The following is a 16,564-nucleotide window of genomic DNA, read 5'->3' on the forward strand; positions in this document are numbered from 1 at the left end:
TTTTTCTTTCGTAGATTTGTGCAGGTGGAAAAATCCCTCTGCAGTCTTAGGCAGTGTAATGCATTTTGTGTCCAGTACAGCTCTTCTTTCACAAAACAAACCAACAAAAACCAAACCAACCAACCCTCTTGTTTTGTTTAAACTCTGTTTCCTCTGAGGGGTAATAGTGAAGATAGAGACCAATATAAAGCATTCATCTCTAACACAAATCTAAGGTGCTGCAGAGCCTGAGACTATCCAAAATAATTTCAGACAGAAAACAGAACACTTCTAAACTGAGATAATATTAACCATATACAAGTTCTGGATACAGCAAAAACTTTTGGGCTTTTCATACTCAGAATCACAGAATCATTTGGATGGGAAAAGATCATTATCATCAAGTCCAGCCATTCTCTAAATCTACCAAGGTTGGGGCTAAACCATGTCTCTCAGCACCATATATCTGTCTCTGAAACACCTCCAGGGATGGGGATTCTACCAGCTGTTCAACCACCATGTCTGTTCCAGTCTTTGAAAATCCTTTCAGTCACAGAATCCCAGAATCTATTTGCTTGGAAGAGACCTACAAGATTGTCCAGTCCAACCTTCAACCCAGCACAAAACAACACTAAACCACATCCCTAAGCACCAGGGCCACACACTGCCTGAACTCCTTCATGGATGGTGACTCCACCACTGCTCAGAGCAGACCATTCCAATGTTTGAGAAGCCTTTCAATGAATAATGTTTCCATCCTACTTGTATCCATCTCCTTTAGTTCCCTCCTACCTTCATATCCTTGCACTATGACCACTATTTAAGGATATGGAGGTACTGGAATGTGTCCAGAGAAGGGCCACAAGGATGATCAGAGGGCTGGAGCTCCTCTCCTATGCAGACAGATCGAGAGAGTTGGGGCTGTTCAGTCTGGAGAAGAGAAAGCTCCAAGGACACTTGATTGTGGCCTTCCAGTGTCTTAAGGGGCTACAAGAAAGCTGGGGAGGGACTTTTTAGAGTGTCAGGTAGTGATAGGACTAGGGGGAAGGGAGCAAAACTAGAAGTGGGGAGATTCAGATTGGATGTTAGGAAGAAATTCTTCCCCATGAGGGTGGTGAGACTCTGGAACAGGTTGCCCAGGGAGGTGGTGGAAGCCTCATCCCTGGAGGTTTTTAAGGCCAGGCTGGATGTGGTTCTGAGCAACCTGCTGTAGTGTGAGGTGTCCCTGCCCATGGCAGTGGGGTTAGAACTGGATGATCCTTGAGGTCCCTTCCAACCCTGACAATTCCATCATGATTCTGTTTTAGCTGTGAAAGCCTCAGATCATGTGTGTTGTCACATTGCAAATTCCCAGGATACACATTTATGGGATCAGGTGAAACTTTTTTCTTCCTGGAATGGAGTCTCCTAAGCCTAGGAGAGAGAACTGTGCTTAGTGGCACTCTTGAGTGTGCAGCCCTACAGTGGCATTCAGTGATGTGAGCTGAGGTGAATTACACCTTGTTGGAATTAAAAGTGGCAAGGGTTATTTTACACCCAAGTGAGTTCCAGACAGATGTATTGGTGCTTTGATTGGCTGCACACTCTGTCTGCAGCATATTTCTGAATTAAATGCAAATTATTTAAGTATATGTTTTAACTTCCTTCAGCACAGTGTGAAGTTACTCGGCTAAAGTGTGTAGCAGGCAATTGCAGGTTTGTGGCTGATCAGGCAAACCTAATTCTGTCCTGCTGTGAATCTAACCTGTGCACTGACTGTGGCATGTTGTCTAATTGGCCTGTCATACACACAAGGGGGTAAAAATAAGCTTTCACAAGTAATTGTAAACCTTTTGACTTTGCACCTCAGTCATTTCATCCTAACGTGCTAGTGTGTGTGCTTTCTTAGAGATTTAATGCCAAGAGAGAAAACTAAAAGCAGAAATTTCTCCACACTGAATCACCGTAAGAGGATGAGCCTTTAGGAAGGCAAAACAGATTGCTGGCATTTGAGGTGAATTCACAGCTGTCCAGAAAAGACTTATCCAGAAGTGGAAGATGGGGTCCAGTGTCACAGTCTGAGCACTATGTGTAGAGTGACTGCTGTGGGACATCTTTTTTGTCATTCCTTAGCTGGTGCTTCCAAAGATGAAGGAGAGCCTCTGTCTCCTCAGACCTTGTTTTCAGATGAGTTGTTTTGAGGACCCTCTTGGCTTTTCCTTTCCTTCCTTTCTACCTCCATGAAGGCTGCTCTGGCAGCTCCTGAATGTTCCCTCTTATTTTGTTTTTGTGAGAATGTGGATTCCAAACTCTCAACACTTGTGCTGAGTTACTGATTTGTGCATGCACTATTTCTTGGATCAGGAAAAAGAGAGAGGGGAGAGGGTCTTTTTTAATGAGCTTATCCTGGCTGAAGCTACAAGGGATCTATAAGGGGTAAAAAGGGTTTCTCTTGCTGAATTTCATTTCTCATACTAGTGGAATTGTAAGAAATTCATAATAAAGGTTGCAGAAGTTATTGAAAGGCCGAGGTATCATGAATTGATAGCTTATTACCAATGTCTTTAATAATTTAAATCAAATATACTCTGGTTTTAGAACTGAGATGTGTCTAACTTTGTCAGAAGAATTCAGTGACAGACCTTGAAAGATCTCTGTGTATCCCTAAATGACACTCCAGGTTTTATGCTATGCTAACCCAGAGAGTTTAAAGGTGTTTGTTTGTTTGTTTGTTTGTTTCCAGACCATGAGGTTTATTCAGTTTTGGGGTTGCTGATGTTTTGTTGGGATACTTGACATTAAAAAATAGGAGTAGAATCATAGAATCGTTGAATGGTCTGGGTTGGAAGGGACCTCCAAAGGTCATCTAGTCCAGCCCCCTCTGCATTCAGCAGGGGCATGCTCAACTAGATCAGATTGCCAGAGCCCTGCCGAGCCTCACCTTGAATATCTGGAATACAGAGCCTAGGAGGAGCATCTCAGGGAGCTGGGATTACTAAGTCTGTAGAAGAGGAGGCTGAGGGGAGACCTCATCACTCTCTACAACTCCCTGAAAGGAGGTTGGAGTGAGGAGGGGACAGCCTCTTCTCCTTGGTGTCAAGTGACAGGAGTAGAAGAAATGGTTCCAAGCTGCACCAGGGGAGGTTCAGGCTGGAAGTTAGGAAATATTTCTTCACTGAAAGGGTTCTCAAACACTGGAATGGTCTGCCCAGGGCAGTGCTGGAGTCACCATCCCTGGAGGTGTTTAAGCAGCCTGTGGAGCTGGTGCTTAGGGACATGGTTCATGGTTTAGTGGTGACCCCTCAGTACTGGGTCAAGGGTTGGACTGGATGAGCTTGGAGGTCTCTTCCAAGTGGACGTTTTCTGTGATTCTGTGATCTCCAGGGATGGGGCCTCACCTACCTCCCTTGGCAACCTGTACCAGTGTTCCACTACCTTCATGGTAAAGAACTTATTCCTAGCATCCAATCTAAATCTAGTAGAGTGTTCAGTTCCTGAAATTAGAAATTAATATACTTTGTTGATATCTTTATTTTTATTGTATCACAAAGGGGGCCCAAACTGTAGGTCAAAGTCTCTTCTCCTAAATGCCCTTACTCAGGATAAACATGCTGAGATTAATTCCCATTGTATAGTGAACATGAATGAAAGTAATATTAGTCTTTAAATAAAATACAAGTGATTAAGTAGAGTAGTCAACTGCTTTTGAAAATCCTGAAATGGCACAGTGAAATTTTGTGGTAAATGCAGAAGACATTTCCTGGATATGATTATTCTGATGGCTTGACAAGGCAAATCATAGAATCATAGAATTGTCAGGGTTGGAAGGGACCTCAAGGATCATCCAGTTCCAACCCCCCTGCCATGGCCAGGGACACCTCACACTAGATCAGGTTGCTCACAGCCACATCCAGCCTGGCTTTAAAAACCTCCAGGGATGAGGCTTCCACCACCTCCCTGGGCAACCTGTTCCAGTGTCTCACCACCCTCATGGGGAAGAACTTCCTAAGATCCAATCTGAATCTACTCACTTCTGGTTTTGCTCCATTCCCCCCAGTCCTATCACTCCCTGATACCCTAAAAAGTCCCTCCCCAGCTTTCTTGGAGCCCCCTTCAGATACTGGAAGGCCACAAGAATTCTCCTCAGAGCCTTCTCCTCTCCAGACTGAACAGCCCCAACTCTCTCAGTCTGTCCCCATAGCAGAGGAGCTCCAGTCCTCTGATCATCCTGGTGGCCCTTCTCTGGCACGTTCCAGCACCTCCAGATCTTTCTTGTAATAGTGGCTCCAGAACTGGACACAGTACTCCAGGTGGGGTCTCACCAGAGTAGAGTAGAGGAGGAGAATCACCTCCCTTGCCCTGCTGGCTATGGTTCTCTTGATGAATAATAATAGATTTAAGAAGTAAACAAGAAGATATTTCTTGAGGTTAGTCCAACTTCTGGTTATGATATTCTCTCTCAGTCTGAAATTATGTAACAGAGCTGGGATCAAAAATGCCTTGTGTGAAAAAGCTGAACACAGATAGAGTGGGTTTCAAAAAAATGTGTCTCTAATTAGATGCATAATTCTTATGCATAATTTACATGCAATTATGCATGAAAATGAGATATGCAGAGGCATACATGGCTAGCTAAACACCTCACACACAATCACTGTAATTTTGCACAGAAATTAAACAGGCAGTTGCAAATAACATTTGGAAAATGAAGCCCAGAAGGAGTCCAATGGCTTTTGTGAGGAGGAAGAATCTGAGTTTTTCCTGAACAGAAATTGCATTAAATTCTCAGTCAGAAGAAGAAAGAGTAAACAACATAGAAGTGAGTAAGAATGCAATTTAATATGAGCCAGTTTATGTTCAGTTGTAATAGAAGAAGCAAAACCAAACCTATTTCACCATTCTTAGGAAGTCTCAGTCTCACCAGTGTAAATCCAGAGTGAACAGTAGCTGCACCTCTGCTCTTCTCTTCCCTCTCCCGTCCATGGGAAGGTGCTTAGGTTATGGGTTTGGAGGCAGTCTCAGGGATCTTTGACAGCTCTTTGAACACTGATAGTTGCCTTCTCCCTTAGGCTAGGCCTTCTCTTCAGGAGAAAAGCTTCCCTCCTGAGGAAACCTTCCTTGTCTTAGCAATGAGGATTGGTTGGGGACCAGAGCATTATTCATGGATTTGTAGAATGGTTTGATTGGAAGGGACCTTAAAGATCATCTGTTCCCAAGATCATCTATTCCCAACTCCCCTGCCATGGGCAGGGAGACCTTCCACTAGACCAGGTTGCTCAAGACCCCATTCAGCCTGGCCTTAAACACCTCCAGGGAAGGGGCATCCACAACCTCCCTGGGCATCCTGTTCCAGTGTCTCACTGCCCTCACTAGAAAGAATTTTTTTCCTAATACAAAGGGTCTGGGGGACAGGTCTGGTGAAGAGTAACTGAGGGAACTAGGTTTGTTCAGTCTGGAGAAAAGGAGGCTGCGGGGAGACATTCTCACTCTACAACTCCCTGAAAGGAGGTTGATGCCATTTGAGGGTTGGTCTCTTTAGTAACAAGTGATAGAATGAGAGGAAATGGCACCAGGGGAGATTTAGGTTGGACATTAGAAGAAAATTCTTCTCTGAAAGGGATCTCAAACCTTGGAAGAGGCTCCCCAGGGAGGTGGTTGAATCCTCATCCCTGGAGGTGTTTCAAAGAGGCAGAGATGTGGTGCTGAGGGCCATGGGTTAGCACCAGCCTTGGCAGAGTTAGATCCTGGTTGCAGTCCATGATCTTCAAGGGCTTTTCCAACCAAAATGATTCTGTGATTCTGTGATTCTAAGGTAAATTCCTAACACTGTTAGGCCAGGCACATGATCCTAACCATGTTTTGGCAAGTCATGACATTTGAATTCTTTTAACTTTGAGTTCTGAAGAGTCTGCATCTATGTTGTCTGGGCTTTCTTGTTGGCTTGTTTGTAATTCAGATAGCTCTCACTTTTCAGGAAAGTGTGGTCATTTTGCAAATGCAGCATCTTTCTTTATCCCTTTGTCATTTTTGAGGGTGTTTAGCCTGGAGAAGAGGAGGCTCGGGGGAGACCTTATTGCTGTCTGCAACTACCTGAAGGGAGGTTGTAGCCAGGTGGGGGTTGGTCTTTTCTCCCAGGCAACCAGTGACAGAACAAGAGGACACAGTCTCAAGCTGCACCAGCGGAGGTTTAGGCTTGAGGTGAGGAGAAAGTTCTTCACAGAAAGAGTAATTGGTCATTGGAATGTGCTGCCCAGGGAGGTGGTGGAGTCACCATCCCTGGAGGTGTTCAAAAAAAAGATTGGATGTGGCCCTTGGAGCCAGGGTTTAGTTGTCAGGAGGTGTTAGGTGTAGGGAATAGGTTGGACTTGATGATCTCTGAGATCTTTTCCAACCTGATTGATTCTGTGTGTCTGATTCTGTGTTCACACCTCTGAAAGGTTTTGGTTACCTTCAGCTCTCATCACCTGCTGTTGTCCCTGCTCCCATGAATTCTTTTCTGCCTTGCAATCCACCGTGCTGCTTGATTAACCCTCCCCAAACCCTGGCTCAACATGAATTCACACAGAAGCAGGATGCAGGGCTGAAATAAATATGTATGATCTGCTAAATCAGTGGTTCTCAACCTTTCTGAAGTTGAGTGGCACTTGAGAAAATTGGCTGTGCTCTGTACCTCGCTGAGGTCAGCTCTGAACACACATGGAGCTGTCACCTTGCTCTTTTGTTAAGTACTTGTGCACTCTCTGCCTTTATGGAAATGAGAGTAAATCTGCTTATAATGTGTTCAGCTACGTCATCCAGATCTGTGGAAGCTCCTGGAAGCAGGCTGTCAGGGATTGGATGATCATTGGGATTTCCTATGGGAAAATCCCTGGTTTCTTTGGTGTAGTGTAGGAATTGTTAAGTCCCATACTTACTGCAGAAGCATTTGGTATCACAGAATCACAGAATCAACCAGGTTGGAAGACACCTCCAAGGTCAAGTCCAACCGATCACCCAACCCTATCCAAACACCTGTGAGATGCAGGGATATGTTTAATGAGTGATGGATCTGTCCCACAAATCCTGGAATTCCTGTGTAATCATTTGTCCAGGGAAAACTGTTTGATTTTGGGTTGGTTTCTTATTTTTACTTTTTTTTTTTTTTTTTTTTGCCTTGGGTAAGGTTTATGTGTGCAATGCTGGTAATCTGGTAGCTTACAGCCATGCCTTATGTACATGGCTGTGTGCACATCTTGAGTACTGTGTCCAGTTCTGGGCTCCTCAATTTCAAAAAGATGTTGAGATGCTGCAACATGTCCAGAGAAGGGCAACAAGGCTGGTGAGGATTCTGGAGCACAGCCCTATGAGGAGAGGCTGAGGGAGCTGGGGGTGTTTAGCCTGGAGAAGAGGAGGCTCAGGGGAGATCTTAGTGCTCTCTACCACTACCTGAAGGGAGGTTGTAGCCAGGTGGGGGTTGGGCTCTTCTCCCAGGCAGCCAGCACCAGAACAAGAGGACACAGTCTCAAGCTGTGCAGGGGGAGGTTTAGGCTGGGTGTTAGGAAGAAATTCTTCCCAGAAAGAGAGATTGGCCTTTGGAATGTGCTGCCCGGGGAGGTGGTGGAAGTGTTTAAGAAGAGCCTGGATGAGGCACTCAGTGCCATGGTCTAGTTGATTAGATGGTGTTGGGTGATAGGTTGGACTTGATGATCTCAAAGGTCTTTTCCAACCTGATCAATTCTGTGGTTCTGTATGGTGAGTCTCTCCCACACTTGGCCAGCAGGCATGTCTTATCCTTGTTACATGTTGTGTCAGTGTGAGCCATCAAATCATCACACATGTGCTATGGATGGGATGTTTTCTGGTAAAGCTGTGAAACACATGCTGTGGAGCTGATCCTCACATGTGCCATCAACATGTCCAGCATTCCTTCATATCCAGCAGCCTGGATAGAGCTACAGCACTCCTAAAGCTGGGAATCTGGATCAAATATTACCAGTATTAACCAGAGAACCTAGCAATTCAGTGGCTTTACCTAAGTGAAAAAGCAAACAAATGAGCAACCAGGAAATCCAGCTCCTTAAAGACAGTCTGAGGAGCACAGTGCAGGACATCTGAAACATGGGCTTCATTCCTGAACAAAGGCTGAGGTGCTTGCATTAAAGCTCCTGGTGCTCCAGGAGGATTAAGTAGCCAACCACAAACTGGCCCTGTGCCTTTATGCTGCACCCAAGCTTATGCAGGTTGGACCTTCAGTCCAGGGACTGCTGCCCTTACAGCATGCTCCAGCACCACCTGGGAGCTGCCACTGCCTTCTAGCTGAGGCAGAGATCATACCAACAAACCCTGATAGCCTCTGCTGATCCATCTCAGCTTGACTGGTGAGGGGTCTGGAGCACAGGCCCTGTGAGGAGAGAGCTGGGGGTGTTCAGCCTGGAGAAGAGGAGGCTCAGGGGAGACCTAATAACAGCCTGCCAGTACCTGAAGGGGCCCTAAAGGAAGGATGGAGAGGGAGTGTTTACAAAGGCCTGTGGGAATAGGACAAGGGGCAGTGACTTCAAGCTAGAGCAGATTTAGATTGGATGTTAGTAACAGGTTCTTTACTATGAGGGTGGTGGAACACTGGAACAGGTTGCCCAGGGAGTTGGTTGAGGCTCCATCCCTGGAGATATTTGAAGTGAGGCTCAACAGGGCTCTGGGCAGCCTGATCTAGTTGAGGATGTCCCTGCTGACTGCAGAGGGAGTTGGACTGGATGACCTTTGGAGGTCCCTTCCAACACAGACCATTCTGTGATTCTATGATATAGATAAAATGTACTAAAAGAAAGTATGAAAAGCAGTTGCAAGGAAAATTCAGATTGCCATCTGCACTTTCCCGTTGCTAACAATATTGCCAACTTTTGTTTAACAAACAGATGAGCCCAATGTATAATTACTAAGAGCAGATAGTAATTTGGACATATGCCTCAAATCATTTGATCCAATTTCACATACAAACCCAGAAGGAAGAGAACTCATTTTTTATAATGTGATGGTTTGTAATGACATTAGGAAAAAAAAATACTAGTGAAACAAGCATGAGATAAAACAGACAAATAAGTTCCTGTTGCTTAGTAGAAAGCAAAGTTTTGGCAAGGACTGCAAAAAAAAAATCTTCTTTCCTTAGTAGTGCTTCATCAACTGGCTTGGGATTTTTTTCTTGGCTGTTCTCTAACCTAAGTCTATGAATGATCCTTAAAAAAAATCCCAACAATCTCCCCCAGCTGTATTTGCAAACATGTTGTTTTGCACAGATGCTTCAGAACCTGGCTGCTCCAGTGGTTGTCCCAGCACTGCTGAGGGGCAGCATCTAGGAGCAGAGGGAATATTCAAAATTAATCTGCTGCTGCTCCCCAGTTCAAGAGAGACAGAGACCTGCAGGAGAGAATCCAACAGAGAGCCACAAGGATGATTAGGGGACTTGAGCACCTTCCTTATGAAGAGAGACTGAGAGCCCTGGGACTGTTTAGTCTGGAGAAGACTGGGAGGGGATGTCATCAATGTCTATCAATACCTGAGGGGTGGGTGTCAAGTGGAGGGGGCCAAGCTCTTTTCAGTGGTGCACAGTAATAAGCCAAGGAACAATGGATACAATCTTGAACATAGAAGATTTCACCTCAACATGAGGAGAAACTTCTTTACAGTGAAGGTGACAGAGCCCTGGAACAGACTGCCCAGAGAGATTGTGGAGTCTCCTTCTCTGGACACATTCAAAACCTGCCTGGATTCATTCCTGTGCAGACTACCCTGGGTGACCCTGCTTTGGTAGGGGGGTTGGACTTGATGGTCTCTGGAAGTCCCTTCCAACCTCTAATGTTCTGTGATTCTGTGCTAGACTGGTTGATGTAGAATCACAGTCATAGCCAGCCCTGAACTCATGGTGTAGGGTTGATGGTTGGATGTGATGATCTTAGAGGTCTTTTCCAACAGAAACAGTTCTATGATTCTATGTCTGTTGAACTCCTGCTGTCTACATCAGCTTGTCTAAAACCAGCTCAATTTATGCTTTGCACTGAACTGCACCATGTGCACCTACTCTGTAAGAAAGGCAGAAAGTTGGTGTGTTTATGCCACTTGGGTACCTGATCACCAACAGAGGCTGCACAAAGAACAACAATGTGATATTCCATGCACAATATAATCCTCCTTAGAAGTAGAATCCTAGAATTCCTTTGGTTGGGAAAGCCCTCTAAAATCATTGAGTCCAGCCATCCACCCAATACTACCATGGCCATTAAACCGTGTTCCAAATTGCCATGGCCACACATTTCTTGCACACCTCCAGGGATGGGGACTCCACCACCTCCCCAGGCAGCCTGTTCCAATGCCTGACCACTCTTGCAAGAAATAAATTCTTTTCCAATCTAAACCTCCCCTGCTACAAATTCAGGCCATTTCCTCCCATTCTATCACCTGATAATAGGGGGAAGAGACCAACCCCCACCTCGCTACAACCTCTTTTCCAGTAGCTGTAGAGAGCAATGAGGTGTCCCTTCAGCTTCCTCTTCTCCAGACTAAACAATCCCAGTTTCCTCAGCCAAGTTATGCTAGAATGGTTATGGTGAGAGGTGATAGGAGCCTGCAGAGTGCCTGGAATTGAAGATACAGAAAGTCTTCATCTTTGAAAAGATGCAAAATTTAATTCACTTGTTCAAATCTCAGGAAGAATCCATGCCCTGATCAGTTAAAGAATCCAAAAGCTGGTCCAAGGTTTGTCTGCTTGGGATCGTGTGCTTCTTGACCTTTACACCTGAGTCATAGATAAATGACATAAATCCATAGAAAATCTTGAAGTGTCATGTTAACTTTATTAGTAAATGCTGCACACTAAGAAAAAATGGTCCTAAAATAACAAAGATGTTACTTTTTTTCCTCCTTTTCTCTAGTGCTGTTGCTGAGGCTGAGGGGATCAGGCCATTAGTGAATGCTTTGAATGCTCAGAGAGATGGAGCTGTTGCTAATGCTGCCTCAGTGCTAACAAACCTGGCCATGCAAGAGCCACTCCGTGTGAGCATCCAGGGACAGGCCATCATGAGTGCTCTTGTAGAGCCACTGTGCTCCACCAACAGCCAAGTGCAAAGCAAAGCAGCCTGGGCTGTGGCTGCCTTTGCTTGTGATGCTGATGCAAGAGCTGAGGTAAAATTACTCTTCCAAGTTTTCTAGATTGCTAGCTCCTCAGGTTGATGTTATGACAGAATCACAGAAACATTCAGGTTGGAAAAGCCCCTCAGGATCACCAAGTCCAACTCACAACCTTACTCTACAAGGTTCACCCCTAAACCATATCCCCAAGCACCACATCCAAACCACCTTTAAACACCTCCAAGGTTGGTGACTCCACCACCTCCCTGGGCAGCACATTCCAATGCCTGACCACTCTTGCTGGGAAAAAGTATTTCCTAATGTCCAGTCTAAACCTACCCAGTTGCAGCTTGAGGTCATTCCCTCTTGTTTTGCCACTAATTACCTGTGAGAAGAGACCAGCACCAACCTCTCCACAATGTCCTTTCAGGTAGTTGTAGACAGCGATAAGGTCTCCCCTCAGCCTCCTCTTTTCCAAACTAAGCAGCCCCAGCTCTTTCAGTTGCTCTTCATCAGATTTATTTTCCAGGTCCTTCCTCAGCTTCCTTGCACTCTGCACTCACTCCAGCACCTCCACATCTCTCTTGTATTGAGGTGCCCAAAACTGGACACAATACTCAAGATGTGGCCTCACCAGAGCTGAGTACAAGAGCACAACCACCTCCCTCCCTATTTAGCTAGAACCTGTAGTTTATGTCTTTTTTAAAAATCTTAGGCTTTCTAGATACTTTTTGTTTTCATCATAGGCTGGTACAGATAAATTTAGTTCAGTTTGTCATGAGAACTTGGAAAGAGTTTAATTTTTACTCCTGTGTTTTCTTGCACCGGATCAATGTTTTAGAGCTTTCTAGTGGCTTCAGTGAGCTTTAACCAAGGCTTTGTCTTAGTCCCTGTGTTTATCAGCATTAAATGTTAAGGTTTCTTTCAGCTGCCACTGTCAGCTGAACTTTGAAGATGGGAAGTCCTGTCCTCTTTCCTCTCTCTCAGTGTTAGAATCATAGAATCATAGAGTCATACAACCATTTTGGTTGGAAAAAGATCTTGAAGATCATCAAGTCCAGACATTATCTAACTCCACCAAGGCTGGTTCTAAACTGTGTCCCCAGCCATGTGTTGTTCTGATGCCCACTTTCAAGGCCTGAAGGGCAATGTCTGACCTTGATTAACGAGACCCTGGAAGTGCATGGAGTAAATGCAGTTCAGCCAAACAATTATTTCACTGTGAGGGTGACAGAACACTGGAACAGGCTGCCCAGGGGTGTTGTGGAGTCTCCCTCTCTGGGGATATTCAAGACCTGCCTGGATGAGTATAGGTGATCCTGCTTTGGAGTTTGGGGGTTGGACTGGATGATCTCTTGAGGTCCCTTCCAGCCCCTGACATTCTGTGATTCTGTGATTCTGTGAATGTAATTAATCCTCTCATCAGGCATCCAATAAGTTGAATTTGTTGCTGTTTATTAATGGTCATACTCTTTCCATAAATAAAGATGATGCTATGTGCATTCATAAATCATCAACTTGTGTTTTCTCATGGGTCAGGGCTGTTAATTAGAACATGAATAAGGGGCATAGATAATTAATCTACCTCTTTCAGTGTCCTTAAAGTATCTTTCTCTTCCACAATCCAAATGAGCAATATTTCCTGCAGCATGTATGGGAAAGAGACCGTAGCACACAAGAGACTGGGATGCTAATAAGATTGTCACAGGTGTAATGCAATACAAATTCAAACATGTTGTGATGTAAATTAATTGCTGGGAGGCAACAGAACACAGGAAAAGCTGTGTAACACCCTGTGCCAGCCTTGGGTTGCATGGTCCCTTCAGTTTCCACACCACAACCTAGCAACTGAGAAGCATGGCAGAGCCAGAAGGGATGTGCCTTGTACCACTCTGAAGCTCACTTCAGCTCTCAGCCTATGCAGAGCTCCCAGAAGCACAGCATCCCCATCAGTGGCCTTTCTGCCAGCACAGCATAGCTTGTCTACAAAGCTTGAGCATTTCAGAAGGTGAATTTCACAGGCTGCTCTTGCTGGGATGGATGAAATACATGCGTGGCAATGTCTTTATTTCTCTTACAGCTAAGAGCTGCAGGGGGGCTGCGGCCACTCGTTGAATTGCTGCGTTCTAAGAGCAAAGAAGTCAGAAGAAATGCTTCTTGGGCTGTTATGGTCTGTGCAAGTGATGAACCTACTGCTGTTGAACTGTGCAGGCTGGGGTGAGTAGAAAGAGTATCAAAGGGCAGAGGGAAGATTTTGATGTGAGAACTCTGCTAAGTAGATCTTTACCTATGGAAACAGACTGAGAGAGTTGGGGCTATTCAGTCTGGAGAGGAGAAGGCTCCAAGGAGACTTTATTGTGGCCTTCCAGTATCTGAAGAGGGCTACAAGAAAGCTGGGGAGGGACTTTTTTATGGTGTCAGGTAGTGATGGGACTAAGGGGAAGGGAGCAAAACTAGAAGTAGGTAGATTCAGATTGAATGTTAGAAAGAAGTTCTTCCCCATTAGGGTGGTGAGACTCAGGAACAGGTTGCCCAGGGAGGTGGTGGAAGTCCCATCCATGGAAGTTTTTAAGGGCAGGCTGGATGTGGCTCTGAGCAATCTGATCTAGTGTGAGGTGTCTGTGTCCATGGCAGGGGGGTTAGAACTGGATGATCCTTGAGGTCTCTTCCAACCCTGACAATTCTATGATTCTATATTGATAGCAAAATAGCCAAGTAAACAGAAATTACTTTTGCACCACAGATGTGACAGCTGAAATGGTATTGATCTGAAGTCACAAAAATCTGAAGGAAAAATGTAAGCCTGGAGAGAGAACTGTCTGGAATGATAAAGTTTATTGTTTCTCTGTCTGAATTCAGTTTTATAGTAAAGATGTGCTTATATCAGTCAAGATTAAGGACTTCAGTGCCCCATCCATATGAAACTGAAATTAAGGTCTCAGGCTGGGTTCAATATACAGTAAATTGTACTCATGACATACAGGCTAAATTTGATTTATATACTCTGGTTAACTGCAGATGTGCTGAAGTGTCATGTAAAAGAGACTCGATTTTATTCCTTCTTAGAGCCTCAAGTTCCATCTATTAATATGGTTTAGCTCATAAGAATTGTGACACGGGACTCCTTATACAGGGTTAAATTAAAAGATCTGTAATTGCCCTGCTCCCTCTGCTGGACATTTCTCTGATTGCTGCACAGATACTTCAAATCCACCTCTTAAGGGGCTTCTAGAAGCAGAGTGAGACCCTGAGAAATTTAGATCAGGAGGGGACCTGGAAGGTGATGTTGGCTATCTGCCCAATGTAAGACTGAATCAGGTACACTGACATATTTTTGTTTATTCAGTGTAAATACCAATCACAGTGTTTTACAGCTTGCTGAGGTAACCTGTTGCAGTGCTGGACTTTCCTTACAATTAGAATTGTTCTCTGAGTTCTAAATATCCCTTACATCAAATGAATCCAAACTCATAGGTTCACAGAATGCTTTGTGTTGAAAGGAACCTTGAAGATGATCTAGTTCCAACCCCCCTGGCATTGGCAGGGACAAATCCCACTAGCCCAGGTTGCTCAAGGCTTCATTCAACCTGACCTTGAGCATCTCCAGGGAGGAGGCATCCACGACCTCCCTGGGCAACCTGTTCCAGTGTCTCACCACTCTCATTGTAAAAACTTTCTTTCTAATATCAAGTCTAAGTCTCCCTTCCTCAAGCTTCATCATGTGGTCCTGCTTTCAGTGGGGGTGAATAACCACCTCTATAGAGCAATTTGAGTTTAACTTACTGAATTTTCTCATGTCCCTCTCTCAGTTTTCTTTTCTGGACAAAGTAAGAATGTTAAACTTTTTTTGAGTTTTGAAATCTTGTCTCATTTTGTCACACACGTCTAAACTTCTTTCCTTTTTTTTATGCCATTTGGAAGTGCTGTCCCCCAGCCTGAATGGCATACTTTGGTTGAGGTCAATACCACCATCCAATAAAGCTCAGGAATTGTTTTCTGTATCTTGCATATAACACTGCTCTTATTTAATCCTTTCTTTGTGACAGTGTCAGAGTAGGAATCCAATTGATGTGTCCTTCCAGTTTGACAGCACATTATTGATAATGATACATTAAGCATAGCCTTCCAACCAGTCAGGCACTTCTTCATGCTGCTCTCATGTAGGTCATCTTTCCCTGACTTGCTCACGAGTACTCAAGTAGGAATGTTTGCAAAGGCTTATTAAAGTCAAAACATCTGAAAGTCAGCTCCTATCTCACATCTATTTCTGCCTATACATTAAGTCTGTCACAGAAAGGATTAGATTGGTTTGCTTGGTTTATTCCTGACAAATACATAATGGCTACTTCTTATCTCTTGTTGCTTGCAAACTGATTGCTTAACAATTAGGGGTGGTGTTCTCTGGCCACTGAAATTTGGCTGAATGATCTCTGCCATAAATTCACTTGTTCTTCATCTTCCAACTCTAACATTGTCTTTGCCCTTCTCCACTCTCCTGGCACCTAGCTTATCCTCCCTGAATTTTGCAATTAGAAGTAGTTCAGAGGCTGCTTTTGCCAATTTGTAGAGTACTAGAAGGGCAACACAGCTGGGGAAGGGTCTAGAGAGTAAGTCTTGTGTGAAGCGGCTGACAGAACTGGGAGTGTTTAGCCAGGAGAAGATGAGGCTGAGGGAAGACCTCATCACCTCCTAGAACTACCCTAAAGGAAGGTGGAGCAAGGTGGGGATCAGTCTCTTCTCACATGCAACAAATAACAGCACAAGAGGAAATGGCCCCAAGTTGTGCCAAGAGAGGTTCAGGTTGGGTTTTAGGAAAAAAATCTTCACAGACAGGGTTCTCAGGCATTGGAACAGGCTGCCCAGGGTGGTGATGGAGTCACCACCCCTGGAAGAGTTCAAGAAATGCATGGCCGTGGCACAGTAGGACAGGGTTTAGTGGCCATGGTGGTGTTGGGTTGATGGTTGGACTCAATGATCTTAGAGGGCTTTTCCAACTGCAACAGTTCTATGGTTCTGTAAGTGTCCTCAGGGACTGCTAACTTTGTCTCCTTAAACTTACTCTAGCTATGTCAAGCCTCCTGCTTCTGCCTCCTTGTTAATATTTCTGCCAGGCATCTGCTTGCAACCTTTTTACAAAAACTGAAGCAAAAAAAGGCAGCAGACACTTCAGTCTTTTCCGTGCCATCTGTTCTGAGTTTTCTTCCCACACTGAGTAATAGGCCTACATTTTCCTCTCTGACTTGGAGCATATGAAACATTTATTTTTGTTTCAGTCCCTGTCTCACTTTGCATGTGGGTCTTTTTATGGATTGTCCCTTACTTTTCCTTTTCTGTGTTTCCATTCAACATGACTCCTCTTTTTTCATTATGTTTGAGTTTTCAGAGAGTTTTTGGTGCACCTGAATTTGTCCAGTTTGGGCTTCTCTTTCCTCCTCAAGAGGGGAAGGTGCCACTGTGCCCGTAATGTCTTCTGGTTCAGACACTTGCTGTACACATTAGCCTTTCCTTA

The 16,564-nt window shown here is 44.6% G+C and overlaps 1 protein-coding gene across 1 annotated transcript in view; it reads left to right on the forward strand.

Annotated features, from left to right (window-relative positions):
* ARMC3 (armadillo repeat containing 3) overlaps positions 1-16,564 on the forward strand; it is a 63,548-nt gene that overhangs the window by 27,599 nt on the left and 19,385 nt on the right. Inside the window, exons 10-11 of the mRNA XM_054389963.1 lie at positions 10,860-11,109; positions 13,136-13,272. Coding sequence (XP_054245938.1) covers positions 10,860-11,109; positions 13,136-13,272 — 387 coding nt within the window. The remainder of the gene's footprint in view (positions 1-10,859; positions 11,110-13,135; positions 13,273-16,564) is intronic.

The sequence above is a fragment of the Indicator indicator genome, chromosome 20 (assembly GCF_027791375.1).
Source record: "Indicator indicator isolate 239-I01 chromosome 20, UM_Iind_1.1, whole genome shotgun sequence".
NCBI lineage: Eukaryota > Metazoa > Chordata > Aves > Piciformes > Indicatoridae > Indicator > Indicator indicator.